At 39.7% G+C, this 21,591-nt stretch overlaps 1 protein-coding gene across 5 annotated transcripts in view; it reads left to right on the top strand.

Annotated features, from left to right (window-relative positions):
* FSIP1 (fibrous sheath interacting protein 1) overlaps window positions 1–21,591 on the top strand; it is a 210,863-nt gene that overhangs the window by 19,125 nt on the left and 170,147 nt on the right. For all 5 annotated transcript variants that reach the window (XM_012181177.4, XM_060418584.1, XM_012181178.4 and 2 more), the window contains exons 4-5: window positions 3,524–3,678; window positions 4,953–5,046. In XM_012181177.4, the coding sequence (XP_012036567.3) occupies window positions 3,524–3,678; window positions 4,953–5,046 (249 nt within the window). The remainder of the gene's footprint in view (window positions 1–3,523; window positions 3,679–4,952; window positions 5,047–21,591) is intronic.

The following is a 21,591-nucleotide window of genomic DNA, read 5'->3' as shown; positions in this document are numbered from 1 at the left end:
TATTTTGAAGGTTTGCATAATTCAGTGAACCACTGTTTTCCAAATAACCAATGCAGGATAAAAGATCCATTTAACATGAAAAATAGATCCATGGATTTATGGAATAACTAGGGTTACAGATTTCACATTATAACTAACCGTTAAGAAACTACCTCTTGTCCAGTTTTGATATTAGTATTAAAGAAGAATATCCACCATTATTTGAAAAGGGTAATTCTCCTCCCCTTTCCAACTACTGTGTAAGGCCAAATTTTCTTCATATACTTTTAACTGAAGCAACAGATTACAGTAGATTGACTTTGAAGCAGGTATGCGAATCCGGCTGTCTTCTATTAATCCAGATACTAAAGATTGAAAATATCACTATTCTTAACAATTTTTTGGGAAAATATAGCTATTTGTCATAAAAGTGTTATATTTGTGTTAAAATGTAATAAGTAATGCCATGTTTATTATTTCAAAATGAATAAATATATATTTATAATATTCTTCAATTTTGATTTCTAATATGGTAATTATCCATAGACATAACCCATAAACAAAAGTTACTTTGGGTTCTCCTTAATTTATAAACTATAAAGGAAAGCTGAGCTTGTAGTGGTGGCCTCACCAGCCTGAACCTGAGGCGTGATGGGCTCTTCCCTCTCTGGCACCGGCCTGTGGGCTCCTTCGAGGCAGGGGCTGCTCAGCTGCCCGTCTCCACTCAGGCCTTGACTAAGCCCACCAGGCTGGCTGGCTCCCGCTGCACAAACAGCCAGGTGGGAGCTCCACTCCGGGGGCACCAGCTCTGAGGCTGTCTTGGGGGTCACCGGCTGGCTGGTATGGCCAGCAAAGGGCTGTGCTCACAGTGCCCACTGCCTCAGACAGTGGTTCTGGTTGATGGGCGTGTCAGCCATCTCCACATGGCCACTAATGGTCTCTGCCACCGGCACACCTTGCACTGTGGGTTGAAGAATGATGTTGCTGACCAGCTGGGTGCTAGTTCAGACCTGGCTGCTTTCTGCAGTTGTACCTTTCTGCTTGGGGTGCAGTAGCAGCGAGGCAGACACCAGCCATAGTGGCCCCACTCAGTCATTGGTTGGTGCCACAGTGGGCCCCTCCCCCAAGCAAGTGACTGTTAGTGAGCAACCGTCAATCAGCAACCATTAGTAGCCCTGCTCAGCCATTGGTTGGTGCCACAGTGGGTCCCTCCTCCTCCCCCTGCTGTATACTAAAAAGAGCCCAGGTTTGGACTGACGGGGAGATGTTTTTTTGAGACGCTAATCTGACATCTCAGTCTGCTAGTTTTTTGACTCAAGTTGTCATTTCTTGTCCCAACAGCTCGTTTTCTGATTTATTGGCCTGTCATGCGGTGAGCAGAATGAGTTTAGGTTCAGTAACAAGCTCATAAACTTTGAGAACTGATTTAAATTGTGTTTGGGGTGAGATCCGCTCTCAGACCAGGTGACTCAGGATTAGAGTTATTAGGAAACGAGGTATTAGAGTTGAGACTAGCTAGTGGCCCCATTTACATTGTAATGTTTATATTACATAATATTATGTTGTTTCTGTGTAGCAAGAGTTAACTTCAAAATGCCTGCTGGATAAACCACCTGTATACATGGAGCTTGAGAATGCTAGGGCTGCCAGTTGGAATTAGAACTAGAGGCTTTTGCGTTTGATGTACATGAGCAATACAATTTGTAGAGCCTCCTTATTAGTAAGATCAATATTCTTTTTGGGTAAGCTTCTTCCCTCTAAACATATCTCCTTTTCCTTTAAGAGAAAGTGATATACATTATAGGGAAACACCATTGGACTCTTTGTATTTTCAAAAGTTGTAAAACTTGGCTTTTGCATAATATGACATCTCTGATGATCTAAGCTGGGGTAGCTGAGACTTCAGGACTTGAACACCTATGCTCATTGCCAGGTTATCATCTTTCATCAGATTTTACAGAGGAATTATCTCCTGATGGTAAAGAGCTTTAGCTCTGAAGTCAACACAGATCTGGGCAGAGACTGACTCTGCCTTTTACTAGTTATAAGATGATAGATCTTGGACATATATTTAACTCAGTTACAAATTAGCCTCAGTTTACTAATTTGTAAAATAGGGGCAATGATTATTCCGTCTTGCTGGTTTATGGTGAGGATTACACAAAATAATGAATGTAAATTAAGCATTTAACACTGTGCCTATCAGGTAAATGTATAAATGTTAGTAGTAGTGATAGTATTAGTCTCTCAGTCATGTCTGACTCTTCGTGACCCCATGGACTGTAGCCCGCTAGGCTCCTCTGTCCATGGGATTTTCCAGGCAAGAATACTAAGTGGATAGGCATTCCTTTCTCCAGGGGATCTTCCTGACCCAGGGATTGAACCGGGGTCTCCTGCTTTGCAGATGGATTCTTTACTGTCTGAGGCATTAGCTGCTATTATTAATATGACCATTAATCATAATAATAATTATTAATATTATTAATCATAGTCATAAGTGAAAACTTAAATAACAGAAGTTCTAAATAGTTCCTAACTATCAATTATCCATAATTCAAGAACATTTTAGAGTGTTTTGGGCTTCCCTGGTAAAGAATCCGCCTGCAATGCGGGAGACCTGGGTTTGGTCCCTGGGTTGGGAAGATCCCCTGGAGAAGGGAAAGGCTACCAACTTCAGTATTCTGGCCTGGAGAATTCCATGGACTGTATAGTCCATGGGTTTGCAAAGAGTCAGACATGACGGAGCAACTTTCACTTTTACTTTAAGGTGTTTGAGGAAAATAAGATAACAGGAAGGGGTGTAGATAAAAGGTGTTTAGTTACATGGTGTACTTTTCTGAATTTGTTTCTAACATGGTGGAATTACTCTGTGTCTCTGACATGCTATACTTTACTATAGCTATTTGTGTAAGTGACTTCTCTTTCAGTTAGTCTGAAGCAATTTCAGGATAGGGTCTTTGTCTTATTCTTTGTTAACTATGAATATAGAAAGTATAGCAGAATGAAGGAGAAAGAATTTGGGGTTAAAAATCATATGAGACCCACTTCTGAATTCAGTGCTATAATTTATTAGCTATTTGAAAGGATTAAGTTATCTCAGCTGTAAAAGAGAACTAAATGTCTATTTCACAGGATTGTTAGATAATTATATGAAAAAAAAAAAAAAAAGCGAAAGCAGGCTTCCCTGATGGCTCAGATGGTAAAGAATCCACCTGCAAAGCAGAAGGCCCAGATTTGATCCCTGGGTTGGGAAGAACCCCTGGAGAATGGAATGGCTACTAATTCCAGTATTCTTACCTGGAAAATGTCATGCACAGAGGAGCCTGGAAGGCCACAGTCCATAGGGTGGCAAAGTGTTGGACACGACTGAGTGACTAACACTTTCACTTTTTTCCAAACCAAGATTCACGACACCAATGTTAGTTATTACACCAACCATAAACATCTGTTGAATGAAAGAACAAATAGTAAAAATAAAACAAGAAAAAAAAGCCTTATGATTTTAATAAACTTCATGCTCGTTCCTACTTTCAACATAATGCAGATGAATTTGAATTAAAAGAATTAGATTTTCAACTTCAGGATGCTATTCGGAAGATGAAGAGGCTTGACAAGATATTGGTGAAGAGACAATACAGAGAAAAAGAAATTAAGAAGCAAGGTCTAGAAATGAGAATAAAGCTGTGGGAGGAACTTAAGGTAAGAATTGTATAATCTTATGCTGACATGTGAGAAGCAACTTAAGTAGGAAGAGCATGGCCTCTGGTAGTGTTAGAGTGGTCTTCCTTAATTTATTTTGTGCAGGTAGGGCAGTAGTGTTTACATGTGTGTATGGGGTGAGGGAGCAGTGAGAGAGAGTTTTCTGGAACTGGAGAAGGTGATTTTGCCGGATTCCAGATTTCGGGCACTGCCCTGAGCGTCTTCATTCCCCAGACAACAAAATAGGCTTCTCTCACCAGTGGACAGACAGCACAATAGATTTCTCTCTCCAGTATCTGGCCTGGGTGCCTGGGTTCCTCCATATCTGGAATAGAAAGGAATTTGGTGCCTACGTTCATCAACTATATATGTCAGCTTTTTCTTCAGCAAGCTTACAGTTTGGAGATAAGTACACAAAACAAAAAAATCTAACCCCCTCGTTGCCATTATTATTTGAGTAAACTTTTGTGACAGACAAGTGAGGAGTTGACTGTTTCACATGCTGGTCAAGATCTCTTTGGGAAGCTGTAAGATGCTTGTGGTCTGTGACCATGCTCTATATACTTCTGTTTTAGTGCATTTCTAATGCTTGATTAACTCTCCTTGGCCTTCTTGGACTTTTTATTCTCTGTAGTATTGAGGGGTGGAAGTTGACCAGATGTTGGCACTGACTTGTGTACAGCCATTGCATTTTTAAGATAAGGAACATTATAACAACAGATGAATTGTTTTTGATAAATTCTTCCTTGATTAGTTGACTAACTTCCAAGGAAATTTCCCAGGCAGTGATGTGAATTAACAGTAAAGTAGTTAAGAATACATTTTTACAAGGTTCCCAGGAAGACCAATGGGATGGAAAAGTAAGTATATAAAATGCAGTGCTTTAAGCTAGAGAAATAAATTTTAGCAGGAAAAGTTAGTCTATCACTTACCTCTGTTGAATCTCAAAGCAAATTTTTACTTGCTTGGAAATATGAATTATAACTAGAATTATAATAATACCAATTTTGAAATGTATGAAACTTGCTTATTATTAAACAGAAACTTAAAGCAAGGTAATTATCATATAGAGATAAACATATTCCAACTCTTAACTGGGAATACTCATTGACAGAATTTTGAGGGAATGGGAAACATGAACAGATTTCCTAATTAAAGGAGTAAAAATGACCTGTATTTATGAACAGAATTGGAAACCATCTTAGAATTAAAAAATATCAATGAATACAGTTGCTTTCTTTCCCCATGTTTAAGCTTTTATTCTCTTTTATTAGTCTGCAAAAAATGGTGAAGTTTTGCAAAGTAATGAGGAGATGGAAAATACAAAAAAGTTTCTAGCTTTGACTGCTGCATCAGAAGAAACTGTTGGTGAGTAAAACTGATTCATCTTTTTTTAAATCTAAGAGTCATAGAATATTTGGATTAAATAAAATTCCCAATTTAGTTATCTTTTCTTTTTCTTTGTGAGTTTAATTGTTCTTTAGGAGAAACCATCATGTAAGGTAGGACAATATGAAACTATGGTGAATTTGAGTATGTTTCAGAGTCTTCTAGGGTTTCTGTCTGCTCAAAGATGAGGAGACAGGGGAGTGAAAAATCAGGAAGTAGACTAAGCATGTCTTTGCCTTTAATGGCTGAGCCTCTTGGATGTCTCTAGACACCCAGTTTATGCTCACAGTCCCCTAGTTGTGTGAGAACGTCCCGTGAGGTGTCTCACTCAGGCCTCTGCAACCTTTTGTAAAAATCTGTTACTGATTTGTCCTTTTCCTATGCTCTCACAGTCCTGCTTTATGAGACCAGCTAGTTAATTCTGTGCATGCGTTTCTACTCCCCTTGTGTGTATGTAGCAGTTGATCCTTGAACATGTGGTGTTTAGGAGCACTGGCTCCCGTGCAGTTGAAAATCCAAGTATAAGTGTATTGGTGGTCTGCTGTCTCTGTGGTTCTACATCCATGAGTCAGTTCAGTCACTCAGTCGTGTCCAACTCTTTGTGACCCCATGAACCGCAGCATGCCAGGCCTCCCTGTCCATCACCAACTCCTGGAGTTCACTCAAACTCATGTCCATTGAGTCGGTGATGCCATCCAGTCATTTCATCCTCTGTTGTCCCCTTCTCCTGCCCTCAATCTTTCCCAGCATCAGGGTCTTTTCAAATGAGTCAGCTCTTCGCATCAGGTGGCCAAAGTATTGGAGTTTCAGCTTCAACACCAGTCCTTCCAAAGAACACCGAGGGCTGATCTCTTTTAGAATGGACTGGTTGGATCTCCTTGCAGTCCAAGGGACTCTCAAGAGTCTTCTCCAACACCACAGTTCAAAAGCATCAATTCTTCAGCACTCAGCTTTCTTCACAGTCCAACTCTCACATCCATACATGACCACTGGAAAAACCATAGCCTTGACTAGACAGACCTTTGTTGGCAAAATAATGTCTCTGCTTTTTAATATGCTGTCTAGGTTGGCCTTAACTTTCCTTCCAAGGAGTAAGCGTCTTTTAATTTCATGGCTGCAATCACCATCTGCAGTGATTTTAGAACCCCCCAAAATAAAGTCAGTCACTGTTTCCACCGTTGCCTCTTCTATTTCCCATGAAGTGATGGGACCAGATGCCATGATCTTCGTTTTCTGAATGTTGAGCTTTAAGCCAACTTTTTCACCCTCCTCTTTCACTTTCATCAAGAGGCTTTTTAGTTCTTCACTTTCTGCCATAAGGGTGGTGTCATCTGCATATCTGAGGTTATTGATATTTCTCCTGGCAATCTTGATTCCAGCTTGTGCTTCTTCCAGCCCAGCATTTCTCATGATGTACTCTGCATAGAAGTTAAATAAGCAGGGTGACAATATACAGCCTTGACATACTCCTTTTCCTATTTGGAACCAGTCTGTTGTTCCATGTCCAGTTCTGCTTCCTGACCTGCATACAGGTTTCTCAAGAGGCAGGTCAGGTGGTCTGGTATTCCCATCTCTTTCAGAATTTTGTACAGTTTATTGTGATCCACACAGTCAAAGGCTTTGGCATAGTCAATAAAGCAGAAATAGATGTTTTTCTGGAATTCTCTTGCTATTTTGATGATCCAGCGGATGCTGGCAATTTGATTTCTGGTTCATCTGCCTTTTCTAAAACCAGCTTGAACATCTGGAAGTTCACGGTTCATGTATGCTGAAGCCTGGCTTGGAGAATTTTGAGCATTACTTTATTAGCGTGTGAGACGAGTGCAATTGCGTAGTTTGAGCATTCTTTGGGATTGGAGTGAAAACTGACCTTTCCCAGTCCTGTGGCCACTGCTGAGTTTTCCAAATTTGCTGGCATATTGAATGCAGCACTTTGACAGCATCATCTTTTAGGATTTGAAATAGCTCAACTGGAATTCCATCACCTCCACTAGCTTTGTTCATAGTGATGCTTCCTAAGGCCCGCTTGACTTCACATTCCAGGATGTCTGGCTCTAGATGAGTGATCACACCATCGTGATTATCTGGGTTGCAAAGATCTTTTTTGTACAGTTCTTCTGTATATTCTTGCCACCTCTTCTTCATATCTTCTTCTTCTGTTAGGTCCATACCATTTCTGTCCTTTACTGAGCCCATCTTTGCATGAAATGTTCCCTTGGGATCTCTAATTTTCTTGAAGAGATCTTTAGTGTTTCCCATTCTGTTGTTTCCCTCTATTTCTTTGCACTGATCACTGAGGAAGGCTTTCTTATCTTTCCTTATCTATTTTTGGAATTTTCAGATGCTTATATCTTTCCTTTTCTCCTTTGCTTTTTCACTTTTCTTCTCTTCACAGCTGTTTTTAAGGCCTCCTCAGACAGCCATTTTGCCTTTTTTCTTTTTTTCTTTTTGTTGGGAATGGTCTTGATCCCTGTCTCCTGTACAATGTTGCAAACCTCCATCCATAGTTCATCAGGCACTCTCTCAGATCTAGTCCCTTAAATCTATTTCTCACTTCCACTATATAATCATAAGGGATTTGATTTAGGTCATACCTGAATGGTCTAGTGGTTTCCCTAGTTTCTTCAATTTAAGTCTGTGGATTCAACCAATCAAGGATTGTGTGGTACTGTAGTACACATTTATTGAGAAAAAATTGTGTATAAGTGAACCTGTGCAATTTAAACTTACATTGTTCAGGAATCAACTGTATATTGTGATCTGCCTCCTCTGCTTCCTTCTTTTCTTTTTCTTTTTCTGAAGAAGTACTGTGAATCATATAACTTATTTTAACCTTCTTAGTGATGAATGTTTTAGTGATTGGGAAGAGTTGGTGTGTTTTGGCAGAACACATTTTAAATCCTTTAAGTACATCATCTAAATTGGTCAAATAGTGTTGCTTGGGCATTAGACTGGCTCTGAGTAGGGCTTCCAGAAGTGGGATTGTGGGGTCATGTGTTCTATTTTTAGTTTTAAAGGAAGCTCCCTATTGTTCCCCATAGTGGCTGCCCCAATTTGCATCCCCACCAACAGTGTAGGAGAGTGCCTTTTTCTCCACACCTTCTCCTGCGTTCATTATTTGTAGACTTTCTGATGATGGCCATTCTGAATGGTGTGAGGTGATACCTCATTATGGTTTTCGATTGCATTTCTCTAGTAATTAGTGATGTAATGGAGCATCTATTCATATGCCTATTGGCCATCTGTATGTCTTTTTCGGAGACATGTCTGTTTAGGTCTTCTGTTAATTTTTTCTTTGGGTTGTTTGGTTTTTTGCTATTGGATTGTATGAGCTGTTTGTACATTTTGGAAATTAAGCCCTTGTTGGTCACATTGTTGGCAAATATGTTCCCCCAGTCTGTAGGTTGTCCTTTCATTTTGTTGATGGTTTCCTTTGATGTTCAGTAGGGAAAGATTGAAGGCAAAAGGAGGAGGGGGCAGCAGAAGATGAGATGGTTAAATAGCATTGCTGACTCGATGGACATGAATTTGAGCAAACTCCAGGAGATAGTGGAGAACAGAGGAGCCTGGTGTGCTGCGGTCAGTGGGGTTGCAAAGAGTTGGACACGACTTAGCGACTGAACAACAATGATCAAAATCTGTATTCTAGAATGCAGGAGTTAAATGCTGATTTCTCCACTGAGGCATTTGTAAGAGGCCACACTTGCTGTGCTTGACTCTGGAGCAAGGACTTTAAGTCAGGCCTCTCTGTAAGGGAATCCATGGTAGTAGCCTTTTAACATCAGCCTTTTTGGTCACAGGGTTCACTACTGAGGGAGCTTTTGGCCCTGGAGGGTAAGACGTTTGTTTTCATCTGGCCTTTCTTCACAAATTTGAGCTATCAAATATATTTAATTTTTAAAGCCTATGGAAGGTCTATATGGTTAAGTCAATCCTAAAGGAAATCAACCCTGAATATTCATTGGAAGGACTGCTGCTGAAGCTGAAGCTCCAATACTTTGGTCACCTGATGTGAAGACCTGACTCAGACAAGACCCTGATGCTGGGAAAGATTGAAGGCAGGGGGAGAAGGGGATGACAGAAGAAGAGATGGTTGGATGGCATCACAGACTCAATGGACATGAGTTTGAGCAAGCTCCAGGAAATGGTGAGGTACAGGGAGGCCTGGTGTGCTGCAGTCCGTGTGGTTTGCAGAGAGTCAGACGTGACTGAGCGACTGAACAGCAACAACAACATGGGGTTCACAGTTGTATCTCTGGAGTCACGTGACTACTTTAGACCCTGAGACATTTACATGAATACTGATATTCTAACATGGAATCTTCATAGCCTTCATGAGCTGAAAGCTGGAGTTACTAGAGGCTTAGAAGCTACAGCCAGAGACAGTCATTGCTTTAAATATTATTATTTCAAAGTTTCAGTTTTTAGATTTTGAATTCTTAGTTGGTTATCATGTATTGGCAGTGTTTGTTGTGTGCAGAGCAGATAAGATGTAAAAGTAGGGTCAGTATAAAAGGAAATGGGATCAAAGACACTTTTGGGTAAGCCAAGTGTCTATTGTTTTTCATTCTTGCTGTTGTCTATCTGGATTAGTTCACACTTGACCAATTCACCAGAACGAAGAGATGTTATTATTGTATTCCTTGTTCTTCAGATTTAATTAGATGTTTTTGATGACTAGCCTTTTATAGGAGGCGAATTTCTTTTTTCTTTTTTTTTTACTTTACAATATTGTATTGGTTTTGCCATACATTGACATGAATCTGCCATAGGCGTACACATGTCCCCATCCTGAAACCCACCTCCCACCTCCCTCCCCATCCCTGGTCATCCCAGTGCACCAGCCCCGAGCATCCTGTATCATGCATCGAACCTGGACAGGCGATTCGTTTCACATATACATGATGCAATGTCATTCTCCCAAATCATCCCACCCTTGCCCTTTCCCACAGAGTCCAGAAGACTGTTCTATACATCTGTGTCTCTTTTGCTGTCTCACATACAGGATTATCATTACCATCTTTCTAAATTCCATATGTATGAGTTCGTATACTGTATTGGTGTTTTTCTTTCTGGCTTACTTCACTCTGTATAATAGGCTCCAGTTTCATCCACCTCATTAGAACTGATTCAAATGTATTCTTTTTAATGGCTGAGTAATACTCCATTGTGTATATGTACCACAGCTTTCTTATCTATTCGTCTGCTGATGGACATCTAGGTTGCTCCCATGTCCTGGCTATTATAAACAGTGCTGTGATGAACATTGGCGTACACGTGTCTCTTTCAGTTCTGGTTTCCTTGGTGTGTATGCCCAACAGTGGGATTGCTGGGTCATAAGGCAGTTCTGTTTCCAGTTTTTAAGGAATCTCCACATTGTTCTCCATAGTGGCTGTACTAGTTTGCATTCCCACCAGTAGTGTAAGAGGGTTCCCTTCTCTCCACACCCTCTCCAGCATTTATTGCTTGTAGACTTTTGGATAGCAGCCATTCTGACTGACGTGAAATGGTACCTCATTGTGGTCTTGATTTGCATTTCTCTGATAATGAGTGATGCTGAGGATCTTTTCATGTGTTTGTTAGCCATCTGTATGTCTTCTTTGGATAAATGTCGATTTAGTTCTTTGGCCCACTTTTTGATCGGGTCATTTATTTTTCTGGAATTGAGCTGCAGGGGTTGCTTGTATATTTTTGAGATTAATTCTTTGTCAGTTATTTCATTTGCTATTATTTTCTCCCATTCTGAAGGCTGTCTTTTCACCTTGCTTATAGTTTCCTTTGTTGTGCAGAAGCTTTTAATTTTAATTAGGTCCCATTTGTTTATTTTTGCTTTTATTTCCAGTATTCTAGGAGGTGGGTCATAGAGGATCCTGCTGTGATTTATGTCAGAGAGTGTTTTGCCTATGTTCTCCTCTAGGAGTTTAACAGTTTCTGGTCTTATGTTTAGATCTTGAATCCATTTTGAGTTTATTTTTGTGTATGGTGTTAGAGAGTGTTCTAGTTTCATTCTTTTACAAGTGGTTGACCAGTGTTCCCAGCACCACTTGTTAAAGAGATTGTCTTTTCTGCATTGTATATTCTTGCCTCCTTTGTCAAAGATAAGGTGTCCATAGGTGTGTGGATTTATCTCTGGGCTTTCTATTTTGTTGCATTGATCTATATTTCTGTCTTTTTACATCATAGACATGTATTCATTAGTCACACATATCTGATTTTTAAAAATCTTAAAACACAAAAGAGATGGATTTTAGTATGTGCTAAGTGTCCGACTCTTTGTGACCGCATGGACTATAGCCTACCAGGCTCCTCTGTCCATGGAATTCTCCAGGCCAGAATACTGGAGTGGGTTCCCATTCCCTTCTCCGAGGATCTTCCTGACCTGGGGATTGAACCCAGGTCTCTTACATCTCCCGCATTAGCAGTCGAATTCTTTACCACTAGCACCACCTGGGAAACCAGCATTTACTATAGATTATGTTATTAGCTTAATTATACATTTTGAAACATTTTACATAATTATTAGCTTATTCCAAAAGAGGTAACTTCTGGAATCTTCAGTTTATGAAATGTATTATTAGCGCATATGAAAGAAATGAACAGAAAAGCAAGAGTCCGATTTGACCGCATGACACTAATTTTGACAGTCTCATATTTCTACTATTACAACATAGCCTCATATCATGAAATGGCGTGACACTGCTTATATCTGTTCCATCCTGAGGGTAGTTTCTTTCCCAGATAATTCTCTGAACTTCAACTATCCCCTCTTAATTAAAAATGTAAAAAATTTAAAACTTTAGCAATTATTTTGATCAGACCAATAATAGCCATAAAATTTAAAGTAAAGTGTTCCTGTAAAGCTTATTATGAAAACAAGAAACCTTTTGCTCTGTTTTCCTCCACGGTCATTTTTTTCTTTGTTACAAGGGAAAGCTCAACCCCTTGTAAACTGTCCAGTAGGTGGCGGCATCTAGTTAAAATAGTGCTTTAAGAGTACCTCTTGAAGAATTTAGAGCCAGGCTTATTTAGACTTGAACTTTAAACACATATTTACAATTATCCAGACCTACTATTTACCATTCTTTTAATTTTTCCCCTTTAAACTGAAGGAAAAATCTTAGAATGAGTATTCTTTATTTTCCCAGGTTATTTCCTTTACTTCTTACTTAAGAGTAATTCAAAGGACTTCAGGCTAGTGGCAGAATGGCAATTTCCAACCTGTTTTCCAGCCCCCCAAACATAAAATGCATTGTAGTCCCTTTCTAACATCACAAATAACCAACAGTAAAAAGAAAAGTTACTTGTGTATTTTTTATAGGTGCTAAACACAAATGAGGACTTGGCTCTAACAGATAGATAAAGGCCACATTAAATTAATTTTTTAAAACCATATTTTAGCTTTATAAATGAGATAATAACCCACACTGAGGTTTTGAAAGGGACAGTATTGTACTTTCTAGACGTCTCAGAAATATTTTAAAAGTCTGTCTCACCACATTTGTGAAGGATCACTTTAAAGTTTTTCTAGAGAAATATGAAATTACCGAACTAGGAGTTTTCCCTTAGTTTGTAGCATTTATCTGACGGATAGAAATAAAATTCACTACTCTCTGAGACAGATATGTCTAGTGGTGGGATTGGGTGTTACCGGTGTTTTGGACAAAGGTTCTTTTTTGCCTCTGTCACATTTGTGACTTGTGTTTCCAGCTCCAAATGTTCAAGTTTGGGTAAGCACAAAACAGTGACATTTTAATCAATTAGGTTTCTCAAAATTTGCAAATACCTCTTTTAAAGTGCTTTTCTGTGAAATTCAGGAAATTGTTGCTTCTACTCTCGGATGTTAAGATGAAATTATTCCAAGAAAATTTGGTATTTTCTTTCTGCTCTGATTTGCAGAGGACTGGGGGAGAAAATCACATACCTGTGCTGAATGGTATAGCTAAGGAGTCTTTTGTTTTTTAACCTCTTCTGGATTCTCAGTATAGCTTAGCAGTTTCTCTTATATTCTCCAATATGGCTCTTCTGAATTATTACTGTGTGCTTAAGGGGTCCCTTACCCTACTGCTCTCCATCCGGGTGCCGTTTCCCAATAAAATCTCTTGCTTTGTCAGCACATGTGTCTCCTCAGACAATTCATTTCTTCTCTTCCGACAAGAGCCCAGTTTCGGGCCCTGGAAAGGGTCCCCCTTCCTACAACAAATGGCGACTCTGGCGAGAGACTTCTTTGCTGAGACTGACATCCTGACCGCTCAGGGTACTCAGGAGCCAGCTTGCCTGCCAATGGACCAGACCCAGTGGCCGCAACTGGGTCCCTTTTGTCCCTGGTCTCCTCCTGACTCGGACGACTGGCCAGAGTACCCTGACCGGTAAGGAACAAGAGACTTTATTGACCTCTCTCCCGTTGCCTCTCTCTTTCCTCTCCTTAACCCTTCCTATCCTTCCCTGTTTTTCTAGTCCACCGGTCCTGGATGCAGGAATCTGGTCAAAGGGCCGTCAGCCTGAGCTGAGGATTGGAGACTGATCACCTCCTCTTGGCAGAGAACTTGAATTCTGGTTCTGCTCTAGTCTGATTTGTGGTAGGTCCGAGTTCCAGTCCTCCCTTCTCTGGAGGCCCAGGGAAAAGTCCCATAACGCCTGGGTATCTGTAGGTGGCAGGAGATGTCTGTAAGGCCACCCCTTTCGCCCTGCCTCTCCCACCTCCTCCCCCTTTTTCCTCCCTCCTGGCTTCCTTTCCTCTCTTGAAATCTTTGATGTTAGTACTTGGATTCTTGTATTTAAGGGCTTCCCTGGTGGTGCAGAGGTTAAAACGTCTGCCTGCAACGTGGGAGACTTGGGTTCGATCCCTGGGTCGGAAGATCCCCTGGAGAAGGAAATGGCAACCCACTCCAGTATTCTTGCCTGGAGAATCCCATGGACGGAGGAGCTTGGTGGGCTACAGTCCATGGGTCGCAAAGAGTTGGACACGACTGAGCGACTTCACTTTCACTTTTAACCTCCAGTCCTCTTCTGCAAGTCCTTAGCCCAGGCAGTCTTAGTGTTCAGAGAAAACTGATCAACTGGGTGGGTCCATTCTTACTTTCTGCCTTTAAACTGCACTCTGACTGTGCTTCTCCACCCTCTTCCCTCTTCCCTTAAATGAGGATGTGTGCTCTTTTTTTCTAAGGCCAAAGTCAGTAATATCCTGTGCCTTTCACTCTGCCCCTGGCTCCTGACCCATCAGTTTTTCTCTCTTACCACCTTCACCTCTTTCATCTCCTCTGGGTCCTTCCCTTCAGTTAACCACATTTAAATCTTTTGACTGTAAAACAGAATCAAAGAGCCCTCAAATCAACTAAGTGAAAGTCACTCAGTCATGTCTGACTCTTTGCGACCCCATGGATCATATAGTCCATGGAATTCTCCAGGCCAGAATACGGGAGTGGGTAGCCTTTCCCTTCTCCAGGGGATCTTCCCAACTGAGGGACTGAACCCAAGTCTCCTGCATTGCGAGCGGATTCTTTTACCAGCTGAGCCATGAGGGAAGCCCCAAATCAACCAAACATACGTATAAAACCAAATCAACTAAACATGTACAGAAAACCTCCTCCGTTCTTCATGCTGCTCCCAAACAGGTACGCCTCTGTTTCCCTCCTCTCTTAGGGTCAGATTTCTTGAGCGAATAGTCTACACCTACTGGTGCTCCCTGGTCAACTTCCATTTACTTCCCAACTGTATTTTCTTTTATCACACTACAGAAACTACTTTATCAGTGGTCCTCCTAACTTCTAAATCTAGTGACTTACTCCTGATTTTTATCCTATTTGATATCTCTGTAGCATCTGACACAGTTGACCACTCATCAGATAGTAGCATTTTTACTGGATTCATCATTCCCCGCTGGCTCTCCTCTCCCTCTCCTTACATCCCATTCCTTCTTTTGTATATTTTCTCTATCTTGGCGGATGGTTTCATCGCCCCCCAGTGTCTGTGATGGCTAATTGTATGCGTCAACTTGACTGGATCACAAGATGCCCAGATGTCTGTTTAAACATTATTTCTGGGTGTGTCAGCGAGGGTGTTTCTGGAAGAGACTAGCCTTTGAATTAGTAGACTGAGTGGAGTGGATTACTCTCCAGATTGTGGGTGGTCCTCATCCAGTTGGTTGAAGGCTTGAGTGGAACTAAAATGTAGAGGAAAGGAAGATTTGCCCTCTCTGCCTTACTGTTTGATTTTCTCAGGTCCTCAGTGATAATTATTTTATTTACCCTAATTAGCTTTAGTTGTTTGCTTTGAGTTTTGTTAGTTTATAATCACCTGGAAATAATACAAATTTTTTTTGTCCTTTCAATAATTGTTCCTATTCTGAGAACTTTGTAAAGACTTAAGTGTTGAGATTTATGCAATGTATTTCAATATCTACTTAAATTATTGTAAAGTTTTTTCTTCTTGACAAACTGTTTCAAAATTAATAGGTTTAATTACTAAATTACTCTTTTGTTACTAGATCAATGAATTTTTTGGTTATGGAGGATTATTCTTTTAATTTAGTACCAGATATGAATGGTTGAATTTATTCAGAATTTTCACAACTATATTGATAAGTGAGATTAGCTGTGTGTGTGTGTATGTGTATATATGTGGGTGTGCCCATGTGTATGTATGTCATGGGGTAGCAGGTAGTGGTGGGGTTAGTAGTGGTTGTGTGTATGCTTTTTCAGGCTATGTTAACTTCATAAAATGAATGGAGCTAGCTGTCTGTTTATTTCCATGCTTTGAAACAGTTGATATAACATGGGGATTTTCTGTTCCCTAAAATTTGAAAGATTTCACTGGAAAAAACCCATCTGGTTCAAATAATTTCTTGGAGGCGATTCTCCGACTCTTTTCAGTGTCTTTCATATTTACTATTGTATTTCAGTTTACCAGTCTTCTGGAGTCAATTTTGGCAATATGTGCATGTCACTGAGATTTTAAAGTTTCCATTAGTGTTTAAAAATGATAATTCTCCTTCTTATTGTGTATATGCCCCATTTCTTACTTCTAATTTTGTTAAGTGTTTGTTTCTCTTTTTAATATAGAGTCTTCATAAAGTTAATTTTTAATTTTAGCAGTTTTGGATTTATAGAAAAAATATGAAGAAAGTACAGAGATTTTCCATATACCCACAACCAGTTTCCCTTTTTATTAAGATTAGTATGGTACCTTTGTTAAAATTAATGAGCTGATATTGATACATTCAGTTCAGTTCAGTTCACTCACTCAGTAGTGTCCGACTCTTTGCGACCCCATGAATCGCAGCACGCCAGGCCTCCCTGTCCATCGCCACAACTCCCGGAGTTCACTCAAACTCACGTCCATCGAGTCAGTGATGCCATCCAGCCATCTCAACCTCTGTCATCCCCTTCTCCTCCTGCCCCCAATCCCTCCTAGCATCAGAGTCTTTTCCAGTGAGTTAACTGTTCACATGAGGTGGCCAAAGTACTTGAGTTTCAGCTTTAGCATCATTCCTTCCAAAGAACACCAAGGGCTGATCTCCTTTAGAACGGACTGGTTGGATCTCCTTGCAGTCCAAAGCATCAATTCTTTGGCGCTCAGCTTTCTTCACAGTCCAACTCTCATATCCATACATGACCACTGGAAAAACCATAGCCTTGACTAGGTGGACCTTTGTTGGCAAAGTAATGTTTCTGCTTTTGAATATGCTATCTAGGTTGGTCATAACTTTCCTTCCAAGGAGTAAGCATCTTTTAATTTCATGGCTGCAGTCACCATCTGCAGTGATTTTGGAGCCCAGAAAAATAAAGTCTGACACTGTTTCCACATCTATTTGCCATGAAGTGATGGGACCAGATGCCATGATCTTCGTTTTCTGAATGTTGAGCTTTAAGCCAACATTTTCACTCTCCTTTTTCACTTTTATCAAGAGACTTTTTAGTTCCTCTTCACTTTCTGCCATAAGGGTGGTATCATCTGCATATCTGAGGTTATTGATATTTCTCCCGACGGTCTTGATTCCAGCTTGTACTTCTTCCAGCCCAATGTTTCTCATGATGTACTCTGCATAGAAGTTAAATAAGCAGGGTGACAATATATAGCCTTGACATACTCCTTTTCCTATTTGGACCCAATCTGTTGTTCCATGTCTAGTTCTAACTGTTGCTTCCTGACCTGCATACAGGTTTCTCAAGAGGCAGGTCAGGTGGTCTGGTATTCCCATCTCTTTCAGAATTTTCCACAGTTTATTGTGATCCACACAGTCAAAGGCTTTGGCATAGTCAATAAAGCAGAAATAGATGTTTTCTGGAACTCTCTTGCTTTTTCAGTGATCCAGCGGATGTTGGCAATTTGATCTCTGGGTATTATTAACTAAAGTCCGTGCTTTATTCAGATGTTTAGTTTTTACCTAATGTCCTTGTCCTATTCCAAGATCCTCTTCAGGATACCACATTACATTTAGTCCTCATGTCTCCTTAAGCTACTCTGGGCTATTCACTTTCTCAAGCTTTCTTGTTTTTGTTGACGTTGGCAGTTTTGAAGAATACTGGTCAGGTATTTTGTAGCATTTCTAGCAATTATGTCATGGTTTTCACATGATTATATTTGTGTTGTATGTTCTTGGGAGGAAGACCACAGAGTTAAAGTGCCATTTTCATCACATCACATTATATTACCAGTATAACATCACGACTGATATTAACTTTGGTCACCTGGCTAAAGAAGTATTGATGTTTGTCAGATTTCTTTAATGTAAAATTTCCCAATATTTCCCCTTTTCCATACTATCTTCTTTGGAAGAAAGTTACTATGCACAACTCATACCTAAGGAGTGCGGATGTTATGTGTCACTTCTTTGATGGCGGAGAATTTACATAGATTATTGTGAATTATTCAGTGTGGGATTACAGGTTCATTCTCCCATTCATCTAGTCTCCCTATTTATTTATATCACCATAGACGTGGATATTTGTTTTAAACTTTGGATTATAATCCAATACCACTTTGTTTTATTGCTCAGATGTTTCCCACCGTTGGCCATTGGGAGCTCGTTCAGTTGACTTTGGGCCCCTTGGTCATATTTCCTCCATTGTGAGTTTTGTTGTTGTTGTGTGCACTCCCTTACTTTCTGCCACTATAAGATGCTTCAGATTCGTCTTCCATATTTCCTGCATAAGTCCTAGAAAGTCAGCTGTTTCTCCAAGAAGCCCTGGTTCCTCCTATTGGAGAATGATACTAGAAACCAGATCTGGATGCTTGATCAATTTGTTGGTATTAGGGAGTTGTTGCTTCTGAGAAAGAAAGTATTTGTGTGTATGCTAACCTGTTATACACATATCTGTAAATATTTCTATGTATAACCATCTCTCTCTCTGTTAAGCTAAATATAGGTTCATACGGATGTCTCTGGCTTTATTACCACATGGATCCTTCTTGACTTTTCCTCTTGCTCATGTGTAACCTACATTCCAACAGTGAAAAACCTGGTTCTCACCATTGGCCACCTATTTAGTTAATTGTTCAATTCTACTGTACATGTGTAGTGATATCAGAATTTTTGAGGACATAACCTAATCAACTGGAGTAAAAAGCTCACATGCAATTTCTATTGCCTCTAGTCTTGCAGACTGTATTCATTTCCTGTTCACCTAAAATGAGCATTCTTCCCTCCATCCTCTTCAGTGAAATTAATTTGTACATCAGTAACACAGATTGTTTTTTTTTTTTTTTTTCCAAATTCTGTACTTTGTCCTGGGATTTTATTACATCTTAAATAATCTTTTGATAGTTAGCGTACATTAAGTTTCACTCTCTGTGCGGTGAAGCTACAGGTTTCCAAGAATGCGTAGTGTCATGTAATCACTGTTATGGTATCATACAGAATAGGTTTACCACCCTTAAAGATCCCCTGGGTGAATCCCCATTCAACACTCCCATCTTCCACCAAACCCTGGCCACCTGATCTTTTTACTATCTTTCTAGTTTTACCTTTTCCAAATATTGTAAAGTTGGAACCATTCTGTAAGTAGCCTTTTCAGATTGGGTTCTTTAATTTAGCAGTATACAGTTAAGATTCATCCATGTCTTTTTGTGATTTGATAGCTAGCTTCTTTTTGTCACTAAGTAACCTTTCATTCCATGGACAATATCACTGTTTTTCTCTTCATCTATTGAATGATATCTTGATTGTGTCCAGTTTTTGATGATTATAAATAAAGCTTCTTAAACATTCGTGTGCAGGTTTTTGTGTGGACATAAAATTTCCATTTTGTGGGTTAAATATCTAGGAGCAGGACTGTTAAATCATATGATAAATGTCTAGCTTTGAAAGAAACTGCCTGTCTTCCATATTGACTGTACCATTTTGCATTCCCACCAGCAAAAATGAAAGTTCCTGTTGTTTTGCCTCCTTGCCAGCAAATGGTATTGTCAGGTTTTTGGATTTTATCCATTCTAATAGGTGTTTATTGGTATCTCGTTGTTTTAATTTGCATTTATATTTCTGTAATGGCAAACGATGTTCAGCATCTTTTCAGGTGCTTATTTGCCATGTCTATATTTTCTTTAGTGAGTTGTCTGTTTTCTTATGGTTGAGTTTTCAGAGTTCTTTGTCTATTTCGGATGCAGGTCCTTTATGTGATATGTGTTTTGCAAGTATTTTCTTTCAGCCTGTGGCTTGTCTTTTCTGCAGGGCAGAAGTTTTTAATATTAATAAAGTTTAAATTATCAACTTTTACTTTCATGGATCATACTTGTGGTGATGTTTATAAAAACTCATCACTAAACTGAAATTCACATAGATTTTTATCCTATTTTTATAGTTTTGCATTTTACATTTGGGTTATAGTCCAGTTTGATTTCATTTTTGTGAAAAATGTAAGGTCTGTGTCTGGCTTGTTTTTTTTTTTTTTTTTTTTTTGCATGTGAACATCCAGTTGTTCCAGCACCATTTGTTAAAGAGATTATCCTCTCTCTATTCAGAAGTCTTGCTCTTTTATTAAAGATAAGTTGAAAGGATGACCCTATTTGTGAGACAGCAAAAGAGACACAGATGTAACAGTCTTTTGGACTTGTGGGAGAAGGCAAGGGTGGGATGATCTGAGAGAATAGCATTGAAACATGTGTATTATCATATGTGAAACAGATCACCAGTCCAGGTTTGATGCATGAGACAGGGTGCTCAGGGCTGGTGCACTGGATGACCCAGAGGGATGGGATGGGGAGGGAGGTGGGAGAGGGGTTCAGGATGGGGAACACATGTACACCCATGGCTGATTCATGTCCATGTATGGCAAAATGATATCATGAAGTAATTAGCCTCCAATTAAAATAAATAAATTAAAAAAATAAAAAGCAGGAATTACTTTGCCAACAAAGGTCTGTCTAGTCAAGGCTATGGTTTTTCCAGTAGTCATATGTGGCTGTGAGAGCTGGACTGTAAAGAAAACTCAGTGCTGAAGAACTGATGTTTTCAAACTGTGTTGTTGGAGAAGACTCTTGAGAGTCTCTTGGACTACAAAGAGATCCAACCAGTCAATCCTAAAAGAAATCTACTCGGAATAGTCATTGGAAGGACTGATGCTGAGGCTGAAGCTCCAATACTTTGGCCACCTGATGTGAAGAGCCTACTCATTAGAAAAGACCCAGATGCTGGGAAAGATTGAAGGCAGAAGGAGAATGGTACAACAGAGGACGAAATGGTTGGATGGCATCACTGACCAATGGACATGAGTTTACGCAAGCTCCAGGAGTTGGTGATGGACAGGGAAGCCTAGCGTGCTGCAGTCCACGGGGTAGCAAAGAGTCAGGCAAGACTGAGCAACTGAACAACAAATCACAGTTATAGGCTCAGAATAATGCTAGGCTCAGAATAGTTCTCAAGGAGGACTATTAAGCCAGAAAAATCAAGCTCCATTTATCTGTATGACTCTGGGTAAAGTACTCTGCCTCTCTGAGCCTGATTTACCTCATCTGCAAGTGGAAGTAATGCTACTCTGTGTTGTGGTAAGGCTATGAATGTTCAGCGAAATGATGGGTGTAAATGAGACATTCACTAAATAAATAAATAAAGATAAGTTGAGTATGTTTTTCTGGGTCTGTTTCTCAACCCTCTGTTCTGTTGCAGTGGTCTTTGTGGCTGTTCTTTTACCAGTACCATGTTACTTTGATAGCAGTGAGTGTTTTCTGTTTTTAAAATTATACTCGAGGGTTTGTCTTTTTATACTTCTGTAAATCAATTTTGAATTTCTTTGTTAATTCTAGCAATTATCTTGATTATTTCTTTTCTTGAACTTGTTTGGTTGTTTTCAGTTAAATTAGTTTCTTCATTTAAATTAGTTAAGTTCTTTTTATTTTCTCTTAAAATCTGTGTCTACTAGGGCTGCCATTAAAAAAATACCACAGACTGAGTGGCTTAAAGAGCAGAAGTTTATTTTCTTACAGTTTTGGAGACTATACGTTTAAGATCAAGGTACTGGAAAATTCATTTTGGGTGAGCTCTCTTCCTGGCTTACAGACGGCTACCTTCTCACTGCGTCCTCACATGGCCTT

The sequence above is a fragment of the Ovis aries genome, chromosome 7, assembly GCF_016772045.2.
Source record: "Ovis aries strain OAR_USU_Benz2616 breed Rambouillet chromosome 7, ARS-UI_Ramb_v3.0, whole genome shotgun sequence".
Classification (NCBI taxonomy): domain Eukaryota; kingdom Metazoa; phylum Chordata; class Mammalia; order Artiodactyla; family Bovidae; genus Ovis; species Ovis aries.
Note: the sequence above shows the minus strand (reverse complement) of the source record. Positions and strands in the feature narration are given on the sequence as shown.